General features: G+C 45.2%; 1 protein-coding gene across 1 annotated transcript in view; it reads left to right on the top strand.

Annotated features, from left to right (window-relative positions):
* Nucleotides 1–322: 322 nt before the first annotated feature.
* ATP8A2 (ATPase phospholipid transporting 8A2) overlaps nt 323–16,655 on the top strand; it is a 693,068-nt gene continuing 676,735 nt past the window's right edge. Inside the window, exon 1 of the mRNA XM_030813212.1 lies at nt 323–634. Coding sequence (XP_030669072.1) covers nt 559–634 — 76 coding nt within the window. The 5' untranslated portion in view covers nt 323–558. The remainder of the gene's footprint in view (nt 635–16,655) is intronic.

Raw genomic sequence — 16,655 nt, 5'->3', positions numbered from 1 at the left:
CGGAAGAACAGAAACTGCGAAAAGAAAGGGACAGGATGAGTCCTGGGGGATCACAGCGCCTCCACTTGCACAGGAAAAGTGACAGGCAGGTAAACAGGTAGCAGACAGGCAGAGACTCCGAGTCCCCCAGGTGCGCCGCTCTCCTGGAAGAGCCCCCGAAAGCACAGGCCCAATCTCCCACCCCACCAAGCCTTCCCCATCGCCTTCCCCGACACCTAAAAGCCCCCGGTCCTGCGTAATATTGCGGATCCCTCCCAGCCTCCAGTCCGCTCCTCCTCCCGCGGGGCTCCGCTCAGGGCCGGTCCCCCGCCCCCACGCCGCAGCCCGGGCCAGCGGGGCCCGCCGCGGTGGCGTTCGCGGGCGCTGCCGCATTGGCCGCTGCGGCACGGACGGCGCAGCCTCGGGCGCGGCCCGGCACAGGCGCCGGCGGTCCCCGCCAGCTAGCAGCCCGACGAGGCGCTGGCCCACCCATGGCCCTCGGGCCGCGGCCCCTGCGCCCAGCCCTGCGCGTAGCCTCAGTCGCTCGCCCAGGGCCGCCGAGCCCCCGACACGGGCGAGATGCTGAACGGCGCAGGCCTGGACAAGGCTCTTAAGATGTCTCTGCCGCGGAGGTCGAGGATCCGCTCGTCCGTAGGTGAGCTGGGAGGGGCGCGGCAGGGGAGGGTGGGCCCGGGGCGGGGGCGGCGCGGGGCGCGCCTGCGGTTATGCGACACTGCCCCGCCCGCGCCCCTCTCCCCTCCCTGGGCTCCCTGGGTTCCCTGGGCTCCCTGGGCTCTCTGGGCTGCAGGATCCGCCGACGCCGCGCGCTGGCCGCACGGGGGCTGGGCGTCGCTGCACCTGCGGGGCCAAAAGGCCCCAGGCCGGGGCGAGGGGAGCGGCGGGCGTCAGAGACCCCCGGCTCGTCCCTGTACAGATGTGTGTGTGTGCGGGCGCGCGTGTGTGTGCGCGCGCCCTGTGCGCGTGCCCGTTTGCCCCTACGCGCGGCTGCGGCTCAGGGATGCGACTTAGGCGGCAGTCCCCGCGGTGGTGGGCACGGTTTGGCGGCGCAGAGAAGATGCAGCCTTCCCCGCCTGCGGCCGGCACCGCGCTGCTGCAAAGCTCAAAGGCAGACGGGGAAAAAGGCATCCGAAGGGTCCCTCGAGTGATTCTCACCACTTGGAGCCCCAGGTCCTCGCGCGCTCACAGCGGCGACGTACTGGCTCATAACCATCCGTGCATACAGCCATCTGGAGACGAACACATATACGCACACGCTCGCGCGCACACACAGGTACACACACACACGTACACACGCACGCGTGCACACACACCCTGCCTGCAGGCGCCTGGGTGTTGGAACTGGAAACCTAAAGCCAAAAACGCACGTACCATACCCGACCACCCACGCTGTTAGAGGCCTGCATTCTATGATTATAGAACACATTTAGAAACTATGATGTCGTGGAGCCGGATGTTATGTGGCGATGACACTTGATAAGGTTACCTAGACCATTAGTTAATGCAGACGTAAAGAGGAGCCCCCAAAATGATTTCTTACCGTTTCAGGACTGCGCCAAGTTTGCAGGTAGATCTTTGACACGAGGAAGGTAGAGGGTGTACAGTTTGGAGCTGGGCTCACTTGTCTTCGTGCTTTTTTGTTTTGAGAAAATAGGCGCATAAAAATAAGCGACTTTTGTATTTCCGTAGTTGAGTAACGTGAGAGGGAAGCAAGCTTATCAGGTAATTTAAGCCAATGTTTGTTAAACTTGGGTAAAGTCAGGACACTTTCACATTCATTTTGAGGAGAATCCCCGCCTGAAGGGGTCACGGGGTGCAGGGTCAAGACTAAATAGCGGGGAAGAGCTGCGGCAGAGAGACAGTGGGAGGGCGCAGTCATACAGGCGTGAGAATTTATTTCCCAAGGTGGAGGCAGCCTGAGGAGACCTGGGGACACCCTCTGTACCTTTGCAGGTGGGGCCAAAGGCTTTTGCTTATGATTTGGATGTGGGGCTTCAGTATGAGAAAAGAATCAAAGATGGCCCCAAGGGTGTTGGTCTGAGACACGGGAAGAATGCACCCCTTGCTGAGATGGGGAAACTGCGGAGGACCAGGGTTCTCTTTTGCGGAGAGGGAGGGTGTGAAGAATTTGGTCTGAAATGCCTACCATAGAGCCAAGTGGAGATGATTAGTAGAGAGCTGGATTTATGAGTCTGGGGCTCCGGGGAGTGTGCAAGGCCAGACAGAGATTCAAGAGTCGTCGGCAGGACCGGCTCCAAGAGTGTATGCCCTGCAGCTGCTCAGAGTCTGGCTCTTACAAGAGTAAGCACTTGCTTGGATGTCTTAATTTTTGAACAAGAGGCTCACATTTTCATTTTACACCGGCCCCTAAGAATTATGTGATCAGCTGTCAATGTGTATAGATGTGACCTAGAAAAGAGGGGTCCTTGGATAGAGTCCTGGGCACTCTAATATTTTGAGGTTGGGGAGATGAAGGACAAAGAAGGCGCCTGAGAGGATGGCCAGGGAGGTCCCTGGAAACCCGGAGGGAGTGCTCTGAAACTCAGTGTGGAGATGTTCAGGAAGGGGTGGGGTGTACCTGTGCCCAGTGCTGCTGAGCTCAATAAAGATGAGGCTGGAGAACTGTTGTGTAAGTGGAGGGCACTGGTGATCTTGAAAAGAGCTGTTAGCATATCATTGTGGGGAAGAATGCCTAATAGAGCAGGTGTAAGAGAGCAACAGGACAGGAACTGGAAACAGCAAGTCCGGAAAACTCTTTTGAGTGAATATTGCAGAAAAGGGAGGGGGAGAAGCAGATCGAGTGGTAGCTGGAGGAAAATGTGAGTTCAAGAGAGGTCACTTTGTTTTGAGACTGTCCTACAGTCTGATGGCATGAACATCAACGCAGGGAGCTTTTAGGGAGCAGGGGGGAAGGCAGTGATCTGAGAGTAACCATGAGAAGCAGTTAAGGCAAGAAGTTTCAGGAATAGTCACAGGGGTCGGGTTGTGAGGGATCTTGCTGATGATAGGACGAGTTCCAGGAGACAGAGTGGAGGCTCTGAGATGGGGTCTGTTTAGAGTATTTGCATAATGTATGGAGAAGAAAGAGGATCTGCATAGTGTGGGCTCCTGGGGACACTGATGGAAACAGGGGCAAAGGGCCTGACAATCATGTACTCCCATAAAAATACTAAACAAAGATGTGTGATTTTTAATGAAGTCTGCTACTTCTCATTTTTTAAAAATAAACTAATGATGAAAGGATTGCAGATCACAGTCAGCTTCAAGATTATATGCTGAGCTATATACTATTTTAAAAAATAATTCTGGAATATTTTCTTGTCTGAGCCATCTTTGACTCTTATCTTATTCTGCACATTTAGTTGCACCTTGATCAGTTTTACCTTTCCCCAAGTATCTACTTGGTGCCAATGTGTCTCATTTTACCAAATGATGAAAATCCAAAGATTTGTGACCATGGGGATCCTCCTGCCCTTATAGTGCTTACAGTCTGCTCAGGGAGGAGCCCCTTGGAATGGAAACAAAGTCAGTGACAAATATGTATCAGTGCCTTCTATGTGCCAGGCATGGCTCTAGGTGCCAGAGACAGAGCAGTGAACACAGCAGTGTGGCTCACAGAGCTTATGGTCTAGGCAGTGACTACAATGCACGTGGGAAGAGCTCTCAACTCTCTTCTCTCACCTTGACCCAGATGAGTAAGGAAATTAAGGGTGTGCATGTGAATATGGGTGTCGGGGGTTGTGGGAGGGGAGGAGTGGGGACAGAAAGGAAGGAAGTTGTTTTCTATGGATGACAGCATCAGTGCTGTCTAGGGCAGAAGCTCTTCCCTATCTTACTTCATTTCTGGACTTAGTGAAAGAACAAGCAGGCAGGAAGTGCACAGACCAAATGCAGAACCCAGAAGACTACAAATATTCTTTTTTTTTTTTTTTTTTGAGGCTGTCGCCAGGCTGGAGTGCAGTGGTGTGATCTCGGCTCACTGCAACCTCCGCCTCCCGGGTTCAAGCAATTCTGCTGCCTCAGCCTCCCAAGTAGCTGGGATTACAGGCTCCTGCCACCACACCCAGCTCATTTTTGTATTTTTAGTAGAGACGGGGTTTCACCATGTTGGCCAGGATGGTCTCGATCTCTTGACCTCGTGATCCACCCACCTCGGCCTCCCAAAGTGCTGGGATTACGGGCGTGAACCACTGTTTGGACCAGGACTACAAACCTTCTAGAAACTGCCCCTGGAACCCTCCTCTAAATTTCACACCCAACTTACCCTGCCCTCTGCTGGTCATCAAAGGTGTTTTTTAATGTGTGTTTTCTGTTTTTGCCAGAACAACCTGCCCCAAGTTTCAAGGAGGAGAATCAGGGCAGCTGAAAATACAAGCTGTGCTAATGTGAGAATGTAATAGCTGGAGGATATCTCAGAGATGGTCTGATCCCTTCACTTTACAAATGAAAAAAAAAAATTCAGAGAAATTCCTTACTTGCTGCGCAATTTCTGTCAGGACAAGCTAATTAGCAAGTCCAGTGTGGTTCTTATCATTGCCCACCTGCCTAGTTCAATATCAGATCTAAATGAAACAGAATACGCTCATTGATTCTATATTGTTTTCTCTTCCTTGATAAGAAATAAAGATAATAATCTAATTTCTCCTGCTTCCATTTCCTATGCTACCCTGCGTGTGCTCAGTAATTACAGATTTTACTGAACTCTGTCTTAGGCAGCTTTTGGACTTGGTCTAATGGTCTAGATTCTGTTTGGAAGTTTCTTAAGGGCAGTATATCTAGGGGTTAAAACCCCAGAATTTAGGGTTAAAGAGAATTGAATTCAGGTTTTAACACTGTCATTTCTACCTATATGACATTCAAAAGATTCATTTACTTCTGTTACAGATAAAGATAAAAATAAGAGTTTGCACTTCATGGGTGGTTGGTAGTGGTCTGTGGGTATGTGCATATAAGTGCATGCATTAACTGACACATTATCAAGATGATATCGACAACATGTTAGATTTCTCCCATGCTGCCCATCGTCATCTAAGGCAAAGTCCTCCATCTAGGTATTTATCCTATATAATAGAAGAATTGGCAAAAATTTTTGTTATTATTTTCCCTTCTAAATCTAATGATGGAGGCCTAACTAGGAGAGGACCGCATAGTCATCACAGGAGAATTTAAATGTTTTTACTGTCATTATCCAGGTGTAAATGGTTGCAGAAATAAGCGCTTACTCACCAGGAGCTCTGAATCAGAGTGTTCATCCTCTAGTGGCTCTGAAGGTCATCACCTTCTGTTGAAACGAGTCCTGACTACAAGACCGTCTTCTACCCCACAGGTGGCCAATAAGCACCTCTGTGAACACCTTCCGTTGTCCAGTAATTGATTTTACATTTACAACGGATGTGTTATCTTAAACCCTCCTCAGAGGTGCCAGCTAGACAAATGGAATATTTTACAGCTATTTTCGAAAAAGTTTTTAAGCATTTATGAGAGGAAGTGTACACAGTGCCTCTAAAGAAGGGTCTCTATTCTTCCTCCTTGGATCTTTACATTTACTAAATATAACTTCTGGTCAATACCACACTGGATACAAGATGTTATTTACATCCACTTAGGCTGGGAAAAGTGCTCAGCACAAATGTTAACAACCATTAAGAAGGGCTAAAAATAAAAGTGATCTCACCTCCATGCCTTGGGAGTTTCTCCCCATCATCATCAAGGGCAAACACAGAAACAGGACCTACTCCAGGACAGGAGAGAGCCCTTCCAGGAATAGAGTAAGGAGTGGGGACTTGTCACACCCCAGTGGCTGCCTGGGTCTGCCTGCATAGATCTGTCGTAAAAGTACCTGGATGGGCTGGGCACAGTGGCTCATGTCTGCAATCCCAGTACTTTGGGAGGCCGAGACGGGTGGATCATTTGAGGTAAGGAGTTCAAGACCAACCTGGCCAACATGGTGAAACCCTAAAAGTACAAAAATTAGCCAAGTGGTAGTGGTGCACGCCTGTAATCCCTGTAACTCAGCAGGCTGAGGCAGGAGAATCACTTGAGTCTGTGACGGGGAGGTTGTGGTGAGCCAAGATTGCACCACTGCACTCCAGTCTGGGTGGCAGGGTGAGACCCTATCTCTAAGAAAACAAAACAAAGCAAAACAAAACAAAACAGTACTTGAATGGCCAAGCCTGGTGGCTCACGTGTGTAACCTCAGCACTTTGGGAGGCCCAGGTGGGAGGTTCACTTGAGGCCAGGAGTTTGAGACCAGCCTGTACAACATAGTGAGACCCCATCTCTACAAAAAAATTATAAATAGCCAGGCATTGTGGCACATGCCTGTAGTCCCAGCTACTTGAGAGGCTGAGGCAGAAGGATTGCTTGAGCCCAGGAATTTGAGGCTGCAATGAACTACTGCACCAGTGCATTCCAGCCTGGACAGCAGAGCGAGACCCTTCCTCTAAAGAAAAAAAAAAGAGCACATGAATGATGCTGGTCACTCCCCAGCTGTGATGGGACAGGGTTACTGGGCCCAGTATTACCATAGATACATGTGTGCTTGTTTATGTGAATAGGTCTCTTACTCTGACGGTTGATTTATTCCCTCCCTTACTGCCCCTGTAAAGCTTATCATATAATATTTCATGCTAAAAAGTGATCTAATCCTCATTAATTCTGTTTTTTTTCCAGAGTTTTGCATTTCTTTTTGTAATCATTAGTTTATAAATACTGCCCATTTTGCTTTCCATCACAATCATTCCCAGGTCAGTGTAGAAAAAGCTGCATTCAGGAATATGGTAAAATATTACAGGAAGATTTATGCCATTTTGATTGGTAAGTTTCAGGTTGCCTGAATTTTTAATACCCCTTTCTTGTCACAGAGAAGAGAACTTTGTTATTTTTGGCTTTCACTGGAGTTCTCACTTCAGAGTTGGTTAGTATGAGTTTCTGCTTTCCAAGCTGACAAGTTTTTTTCTTTTTAGCATCTGTTCCATATACAGGGTGAATAGCTACAGGGTTCCAAAATTGTGAGTGAAGCAGCTTCTCCACATATTCCTCACTAGCCCGCATAACTGACAGCACTTGGCTGTCTCCGTCCCTGCTGTCCTAGCTCCGTCCCTGCTGTCTTAGCTACTCTGTAGCTCTGCCCACCTGATATTGCGCCACTGATGGCAGGCAGTGCTGTTGGGAAGAGAGCAAAGGAAGTGAGTCTGGTGGTGTGAGAATAAAGATAATAAAGGTAATTACTAATACGCCTTTAGTGTTTTTTGCATATTTTTCTTACTGATCCTCACACCATCCCTCTGAGAAATATATTATTATTGCCTCCCATTTAAAAATTCTATATACATATTTGTATACTTTTCTTTTTAAATAAAGGCAGGAGAGAAGAAATACTCCAGATAGGAGAAGTATTTTTTTCTTTTCTCCTCTTTTGCAGAGAATGTTAAGGCAGGCTCATTAATTTTGATTCAGAGGTTTTGCATTCAAAAGTAAGTGTTCCTGTCTTGTGTAATCTTTTGCCAAATCATCAGCAATGTACATTTCACACATTGCAGGGAAGCATTTGGGTGCTCCTCCTCCCTTTTCTATCTCTAGAGATACTGTGTAAGCCAAATGCAGCACCGAGGATCCCAGGATTACTGTAAATATTTTAAGCACATTATGGAGACTGATTATATAGGAAACTAGGGTAAGCAAACTACTCCATGGAGTGAGTGAGTACTTCTCTATACTGACATTTGGAATCTCATTCCAGATATTTAGTTCAAAGACAGTTGCTTTTTTCACGGTCATGATATGTTAATATTGGGGAGCAGTTCATTCATATTCAAAGGAGAGAACCGTGGCCTGGCTGATAATATATTCAGTTACTGCACCATGGGATCAGGCCTCTTATCAGCTATTTTTAGTCACATAATGATTATCCTTGTTTAAGTCTCTTCCATTTTCTTTTTGTTGTCTTTATTCTAATGCATTGAGGAAACATAACATTGGTTTTAAAACTGAAGAATTTTTGTTTTTAACCCTCAGTAGTTACTGTATATGTAGCAAACTAAGTGGTCTTCTGGGACTCGGCGGAGCGGGCCCTGCTAAGCGTGTAAGATAGTGTGCCGTTTCTGCTGCGTCCCCTGCCCCAGCGTGCCGTGTCCCCAAGTTACTCTGCTGTCCATTTGTGCTGGAGAGAATAATAGAAATAAACAGTCTTCCTGGGTCCACTCTAAGTTCATTTTCCTGTTGCCCCTTCCTGAAGCTTGGAAATACATTTATTCAATTCGATTGAACTCTTCTACTGTCTGATTTTCTGGTGTTAGAATTTGGGCAAATTTTCTGGAAGGGAAGACACCAGTGTGGGCAGGCAACTGAGAAGGGTTCTCGGGTAAGAATAAACTGGGCTGGATGCAAACACAGGGATGAGTGAAGATTGTAAACGAAATGCACAGTTAGGGCCTGTTGTAATACTCCAGGTGTCAAATAATGAGGCCTGAACCCATGCAGCATCGGAGAGAAGTGCAAGTGATGAGGGAAAACAGCTGGGTTGCAATCAAGCCATACAAATGGAAACCAGGGAGATGAGAGATGAGGGAGGAGCTCTCCCTGGTCTTGGGCAAGTAGAATTGTTGAGCTTGTAGCTTGCTTGTCTAATATTTGTCCTTTAGAGAGCCCAAGATACTTTGTACAGAGCAGGCAATACTTTGTGGAGTCAGATTATTAAAGTTGAAGGTGACTTTACAGATCTTTGCTGTGCAGTAGAGTGGCCACTAGCTGCATGTGGCTGAAGAAATGGTGAGTCATGATTGAGCTGGGCTGCAACGGCAAAATATGCACTGGATTTCTGAGACTTAGTATGACAAAGGAAAATAAAACAGTTCATTCATAATGTTTTCTGTTTATTATATATCGAAATAATATTTTGGATATGTGAGATTAAATAAAATATATTATTAAAATTATATGTATTACTTTTTACTTTTTTAGTGCAGCTGCTAGAAAGTTTAAAATTGTATATGTGGTCTGCATCATACTTCTATTGGTGAACAAATTATAGATCATCTAGTCCAAATATTTTAATTGATTATTTATGGAATTGCAGACTTTCAGAAATAAAATTATCTGACAGTCAACACCCCCATTGCTACACAGGGAAACCAAGGTCATGAAAGGTGAAGTTCCAGGGACTTGTCTGGTCTTCCAAGGATAGTACCAGTGTGAAAGAACTAAAGCCACGTCTTTGGATTCCCCAGGTATTAAACAAAAATTGTTTTTCTTCCCTGCCCCCTCCCTCCAGCATTTTTTTTCAGGGTTATTTATCTTCCTCTTGAGTCAATATCTCCCCCGGGCACACTCTAAGATATCCACCTTAAGTTAATTCTGAAAATGAACTGGGTCATGGCACTAGGAAATACTATAATATTTCTTTGAACCTAATCTCTAATAGAATCTGGTTGCTTGCGTCTTTTAGTATGGTCTGATATTATCAGTCAGTATTTATGGAGAGGATCTTCAACACACTCACAATTTATGATTAATCTCACTTTTGACTGCATGACAAATCTTAGTGTCCTACACAACAACCTTCTTTAAGACCAGTGGGCATCTCAGCAGCAATGTTTTTCTTCTCAGAGACCAGTCATTGATGGGAGTTGAGCACCTTTTAAAGCAATACATTTAAAAATGTGTTCCTGCTAGTGCACGTTTTCTCCATAACATATTACTTTCTCAAATAAGTATGTCGGAAAAATGGAGGAAGTGAATACAAAAGAGAAAAAGTCTGAATAGATAATGTTCAAATACCATTAGGTTGTGAGTGGCTCTGAGTCCTGCTAGGAAGACAAAGGTAGGTTTTATTACCAGGGGATGCTGCCGGACTTTTAAAATTGTTCAAGACTTTGAGTTTTTAGGCATTTCTTTTAAACTACATTGATGAAATTATGGACTGTGATGATAAACACAGTGGTGGCAACCAAGATAATACTATGTGATGATTAGTTGTCTGATAACCAGTGTGTGGTTACTTTGATTTCACTCATAATTTGTGAGTCCATATGATGAGAGCTGTGTTGTCTGCAGTCTGTGGTATTTTTCAGTGGAGATCTCGGCCTTCTGAGCGTGGGTATACAGTGTGGCTGAAGAGCCCCAGGGTAGGAGAGCTAGTCCAGAGTTCTGAGACCACTCACCAGGCTCTTCTATGCAGGGTGATATGTTGACAAGATATTACAAGGCAATGTCGCAGTGTTGTGCAGAGGAAGTGGGGATGCTGCCTGTGTAAACACTGTGATGATGTCTGCGTTAACACTATGAATTCAGCACCATAGTGTCACACCATGATGTCACACTGTGTCACACCGTGACAATGTATAATGGCATGTATCCCCCATTGTGGTATCATACAGAGGAGTTTCACTGCCCTAAAAATCCCCTGTGCTCCAGCTGTTCATCCCAACCTTCCTCTCTAACCTCTGGCAACCACTAATCTTTTTACTGTCTCCATAGTTACAGTTTTGCTCTTTACACAGTGCCATGTAGTTAGTATTGTATAGCATGAAGCCTTTTCAGATTGGCTTCTTTTACTTAGCAATATGCATTTAACATTCCCCCATGTCATTTCATGGCTTGAGAGCTCATTTCTTTTTATCCTTGAATAATACTCCATTGCCTAGCTGTACCACAGTTTATCAATTCACCTACTGAAGAATATCTTGGGTGCTTCCACTTTTTTGAAATTACAAATAAAGCTCCTATAAATACTCCTGTGCAGGTTTTTGTGTGGACATAAGTTTTCATGTCTTCTGGGAAAATTCCAAGGAGTGTGATTGCTGGTTCTTATGCTAAGAGTATGTTTAGTTTTGGAAGAAACTGCCAGATTGTCTTCCAAAGTGGCTGTACCATTTTGCATCCCCACCAGCAATGAATGAGATTTCCTATTGCTCCACATCCTCACCAGCATTTGGTGCTTTCAGTGTTTTGAATTTTAGCCATTTGATAGATGTGTAATTGTGTCTCATTATTTAAATTTGTAATTTTCTCATGACATATGACATTGAGCATCTTTCCATATTTAATTGACATCTGCATATCTTCTTTGGTGAACATCTGTTTAGATCTTTTGTCCTTTTTTTTTTTTTTTTTTTTTTTGAGATGGAGTCTCGCTCTGTCACCCAGGCTGGAGTGCAGTGGTGCAATCTTGGCTCACTGCAAGCTCCGCCTCCCGGGTTCACGCTATTCTCCTGCCTCAGCCTCCTGAGTAGCTGGGACTACAGGCACCCGCCACCACGCCCGGCTAATTTTTTGTATTTTTAGTAGAGACAAGGTTTCATCGTGTTAGCTAGGATGGTCTCGATCTCCTGACTTCATGATCTGCCCACCTCAGCCTCCCAAAGTGCTGGGATTACAGGCATGAGCCACCGCGTCCGGCCTTTTCTTTTTGAGACAGAGTCTCGCTCTGTTGCCAGGCTGGAGCTCAGTGGCACGATCTCAGCTCACTACAACCTCCTCCTCCCGGGTTCAAGAGACTCTCCTGCCTCAGCCTCCCAAGTAGCTGGGACTACAGGCATGCACCACCATGTCCAGCTAATATTTGTATTTTTAGTAGAGACAGGGTTTCACCATGTTGGCCAGGATGGTCTCAATCTCCTGACCTTGTGATCCACCCACCTCGGCCTCCCAAAGTGCTGGGATTACAGGCGTGTGCCTTTTGTCCATTTTTTAAATTGGGTTGTTTGTTTTCCTAGTTTTCAGTTTGAAGAGTTCTTTGTGTATTTTGGATGCCAGTCCTTTATAAAAAAATCAGAAACATGTTTTCCAAATATCCTCTCCCAGTCCATGGCTTGTTTTTCATTCTCTTAACAGTGTCTTTTGTGGGGTGAAGTTTTAACTTTAGCGAAATCCAACTTATCAATATGTTCTTTCATGAATTATACTTCTGGAGTTTCAAGGTTTTTTGATAATATTTTTGCTTACCTTTTTGAAATTATACATTCAAATTTATTCTTTTAGAGGGTATACTTAAATTACAAATATAGTATTTACTTACTTTGTCCCTAACAATGGCTAGAGTTAATTAGTATATATATCCTTTTCCTCGCCATAGTGACCCTCTCTAAACAAAAAGAAGGCAAAAACTTTGGCACAGTTTTACTCCCTACCCCTGACTCTCCCCTACTTTCTTTCTTGTCACAGTCACCTGAGTTGGTTCCAGAGAGTAATTATTTTTCTCTGGGTAACAGGTATGTGTGACTTTCTTTACTCAGCTGCGCTTCCTTGGGTTTTATTCCCGTTGCTGGAGTAGATCCCCGGGGATCTTTTAGGGAGCATCTGTGAGTGGCCATCTGTCTTATTTTTTTCATGTCCCTAAAAATGCTTTCATGTCATCCTCACAAGTAAGTGACAGTTTTGCTGTCTAAGGAATTCTAGATTCAAAATTCTTTTCCTCTGGCACACTGCTTTATTATCTTACTCCTACCCGGATTTGCTGATGAGCATAGACATCAGTCTGGTTCTTGTTCCTTTGCAGCTTAGCTATTTTTTTGTTTTGATTAGTTTTTAATGATATATCTATCTTTGATGTTCTGAAATTTCAATATGATGATTTAAGTATTTCTTTTATTCCATTAGTTGTCTGGTCAACACTGGAAAGATCTTGCAATCTGACACTGAGTCTTTCTTTTTTGGGGAGAAGTCCTCTTGTCTCATGTCTTCAAGTGTGGCCTTCCGTGCATTCTCCCTTTTCTGTTGGCAACTCTAGAATTAGACTGCTCTTGCCACTTCTGTCTTTGCTCCCAGCTTTCTTAATTTTCCTTAAATCTCTTTGTGCCCCATTTTTGAAGAATTCTTGTCTTTGTCTTCTTGTTCGGTAATTCGCTCTTCAGCTTTGTTTTGCGTTGTTTTGTTTTTATCCTCTCCAGTTTGTAGTATCTATCAAGTTTTTATTTCAATAATTATATTTTTTCTTGGAAAGATCTCTGACTCTTTTTTCATAACAGCCTAGTATTGCTTCATGATTGAATATGCATCCATTTCCTGGAGTTTATGAATTACACTTATTTAAAAATCTTTTTCTGAGTGTTTTATTATTTAAATTCTGTTTGCCTCCTCTTTTTCTTGGTGTTCATGAATCTTAAATGCCTTATGATTCCAGAACCCCCACCCCCGTTTTTTGGCAGTCAGGAGCCCCAGGAGGAGGCAGTGAAAAGCTGCAGGGCTGTGTGACATTGCCTTGAGCAAGTGCAGGGATGGGTGGGACATGCCCTGGGTTGGGCTGCACCAGTGGCTGCTTTGCTGAGCTATGTTGCCCAATGTTTCTTCCACATAAGCAGCTCCAAGTTCCATAAACAGCGGGGAAGCCCTCTCCAAAGGGCTTTAGTTAGTCTTTTGATTTTCAGAGGGCCAGTATTTTAGTGGTTTAACCCTTAACCTGGTGTTGTTAGGGACCACATTAGCCATGCAAGGAGTTTATTTTGCTCTTCCCTTTCTTTTGCTGAAACGCCTGCATGCTGGTGGAGGAGGGAAGCCAACTGAGCTGTGCTATTTCATGTGACTTGTGCTGCAGTTTGTGCTGAATTCAGCCCTTTCTTTAGGCAAGGATATAGTCCAGATGACGCCAGTCAGACCTGCTTTTACGTTTTGATCCTGGCACTTACTAGTTGGGTATCTTTGGGGAAGTTACCTAATTCCCTCAGCCTCACTTTCCTCCTCTATAAAATATCAGTAGTAATACCTCCCTCACTGAATTACTGAGACTTAAACAAGATAACGTATATAAAGCACTTCACACTACCTGAAATAGTGTGAAGGATTACCTATTCATATAAAATTAATAATTAAAAAAGATCTTATTATTTCTAGAATAATATACCAGGGGCATAGAGAGCTGAACCTCTTCCATTTTATTTTGTCTATAACTGGATTGGTAAATTCTCTTCATATAATTCGAATTTCATGTGGATACAATGCCTTTGGAAAGTTTAATGATCCCCCTGGTGGGCTTAAGTTTTTTTGTTTTTATTTGAGATGAAGTCTTGCTCTGTTTCCAGGCTGGAGTGCAGTGGTGCAGTTATGGCTTGCTGCAGCCTTGACATCCCAGGCTCAAGCCATCCTCTCACCTTAGCCTCCTGAGTAGCTGGGTCTACAGGTACACACCACTATGCCCAGCTAATTTTTAACATTTTTGGTAGAGATGAGGTCGCCCTGTGTTGCCCAGGCTTGGGCTTAATTTTTTTTTTTTTTTTTTTTTTAGACAATTTTGCTCTGTTACCCAGGCTGGAGTGCAGTGGTTCGACCTCAGCGGTTCACTGCAACCTCTGCCTCCCGGGTTCTAGCGATTCTCCTGCCTCAGGCTCCCAAGTAGCTGCGATTACAGGCGTGAGCCATCACACCTGGCTAATTTTTGTATTTTTAGTAGAGACAGGGTTTCATCATGTTGGCCAAGCTGGTCTCGAACTCCTGGCCTCAAGTAATCCACCCACCTCGGCCTCCCAAAGTGCTGGGATTACAGGTGTGAGTCACCTCTCCTGGCTGGGCTTAATTTTCAAAGAGCATTATAAAGGTCTGCTCACATCAGTGAGTGCATGGGAGAATTCAGTTGTTCCTGAGAAACAAAACCAGTTTTCTTTGTGATAATGGTGCTTCGTTAAACTTAGAGGAACTCAGTCATTATATAGAGTCCTATTAACCAACCTCCCCACCCCTGCCCTGGTCACTGATGGGAATATCAAGGCAGGCTGAGGTGGCACCCATTCAAACTTGCACGTCAGCAAACTATGCTAAGCCATGTGGTAGTCTGAAGATTAATAGGGATGAATGGTTCTTCCCTTGGAATCCAAATAGCCATTTCCTCTTCTCTCTAAGAATGAAAGCTATGACCCCCACATTAATTCCAGATTCTGAAACAATTTATTGGTGGCGTTTTTTTCTCTGCCTTGATTTCCCTACAGAACACATTTTCTGGGGACCTCTTGTCAGTGGATCCTGTCAATACAGGATTCTTGGTGTTCAACTACTTATTAAAAAAACACAGGCCGGGCACGGAGGCTCATGCCTGTAATCCCAGCACCTCTGGGAGGCTGAGGCGGGTGGATCACAAGGTCAGGAGATCGAGACCAACCTGGCTTGTTAGAGAAACCCCTTCTCTACTAAAAATACAAAAAATTAGCCGGGCGTGGTGGCGGGTGCCTGTAGTCCCAGCTACTCGGGAGGCTGAGGCAGGAGAATGGCGTGAACCCGGGAGGTGGAGCTTGCAGTGAGCTGAGATCGTGCCACTGCACTCCAGCCTGGGCGACAGAGCGAGACTCCATCTCAAAAAGAAGAAGAAAAAAAAACAAAACAGGATTCAGTCACTTCTCTCTGGACTTTTCTGAAGATAATTTTCCCACTTCCTTAGCTTTGTTAATATAGAGAACTGGCTCATTCCGTGCTTGGGACTAAGACAGTGAATAACCGGAGAAACATTGCCAAGGTGGTTCTGCCTAGAAAGCAATCAAGGATTTCCAGGGCAGCGGTGAGCAGCCATGAGCCTCAAGCTGGATGCTTTAGCAGGAGTTTAAATAGCACAAATGGGTCTGCGCTGCAGGGTCTAAATGGACCCGTCTTTTCCAGACCTGAAACGTGTCTTTCTGCCTGTTTGTACACATTCGTCTCTAAGCACTTGCTTCTGCTTTTGTGGGTCACTTTGAGGTGGGCTCAGTCCTAGTCATGTCCTAGGTTATCGTAGCACATTCTAACTATTTCGGGTGTTGGGCTGAGCTCTTGGTGGGGTTCACCTGCTAGAGCCTCGGTTTAATGGTGGTCCACTTCGGTTGTTGGGACGTGCACAGCTTCACTGCCTTAGTGACCTCACCAGTCTCTGAAACGGGCATAAACGACAAACCCATTTATCAACTTACTTCGAGGTGCACCTAGAGAAATAGGAGAACAATTGGAGTGACTGAAACATTATTTAGAGCTGTAATTTTCTAAAACTTGAATAATTTTAGAATTTTCAGAGTTTTTGATAAGTCTTTAAACTTAAAAGTTTAAAGACAGGGGTTTCGTTCTTTAATCTATAAATGTTTCTATATATTGATTAAAATCTCTTTACTAGGCTGGACGTGGTGGCTCATGCCTGTAATCCCAGCACTTTGGGAGGGCAGGGTGGGTGGATCACCTGAGGTCAGGAGTTTGAGACCAGCCTGGACAACATGGTGAAACCCTGTCTCTACTAAAAATATAAAATTAGCCAGACATGGTGGCGCATGCCTGTAATCCCAGCTACTTAGGAGGCTGAGGCAGGAGATTCGCTTGAGCCCGGGAGGCAGAGGCTGTGGTGAGCCAAGATTGCGCCACTGCACTTCAGCCTGGGCAACAGAACGAGATGCCATCTCAAAAAAAAAAAAAAAATCTCTTTACTAGTGTTTTCAGTTATTTTTATGTTGAGGGCTGTTTTGGTTGAGATATTGTTGTGTTACCTTATTTAGTGTCAGAATTAAGAAAGGAAGGGAGGGAAGGAGAGAAAGAAGGAGGAAGGAAAGAAGGAAGGAAGGGATAAAGGAAGTGAAAAGAAGAAAGCTGGCTCCAGGGGGACAAGTCAAGGACACTTCAGCACAGTTCCCAGTTCCTGTGGTCAGGAGAGCTTGTCTCAGTGTAGCAGGACAAGCTGCAGACAAAACCCCTCAGACACCGAGTTAAAGAAGGAAGGGCTT

This window comes from Nomascus leucogenys, chromosome 5 (assembly GCF_006542625.1).
Source record: "Nomascus leucogenys isolate Asia chromosome 5, Asia_NLE_v1, whole genome shotgun sequence".
NCBI lineage: Eukaryota > Metazoa > Chordata > Mammalia > Primates > Hylobatidae > Nomascus > Nomascus leucogenys.
This window is presented reverse-complemented; position numbering and strand designations above follow the sequence as displayed.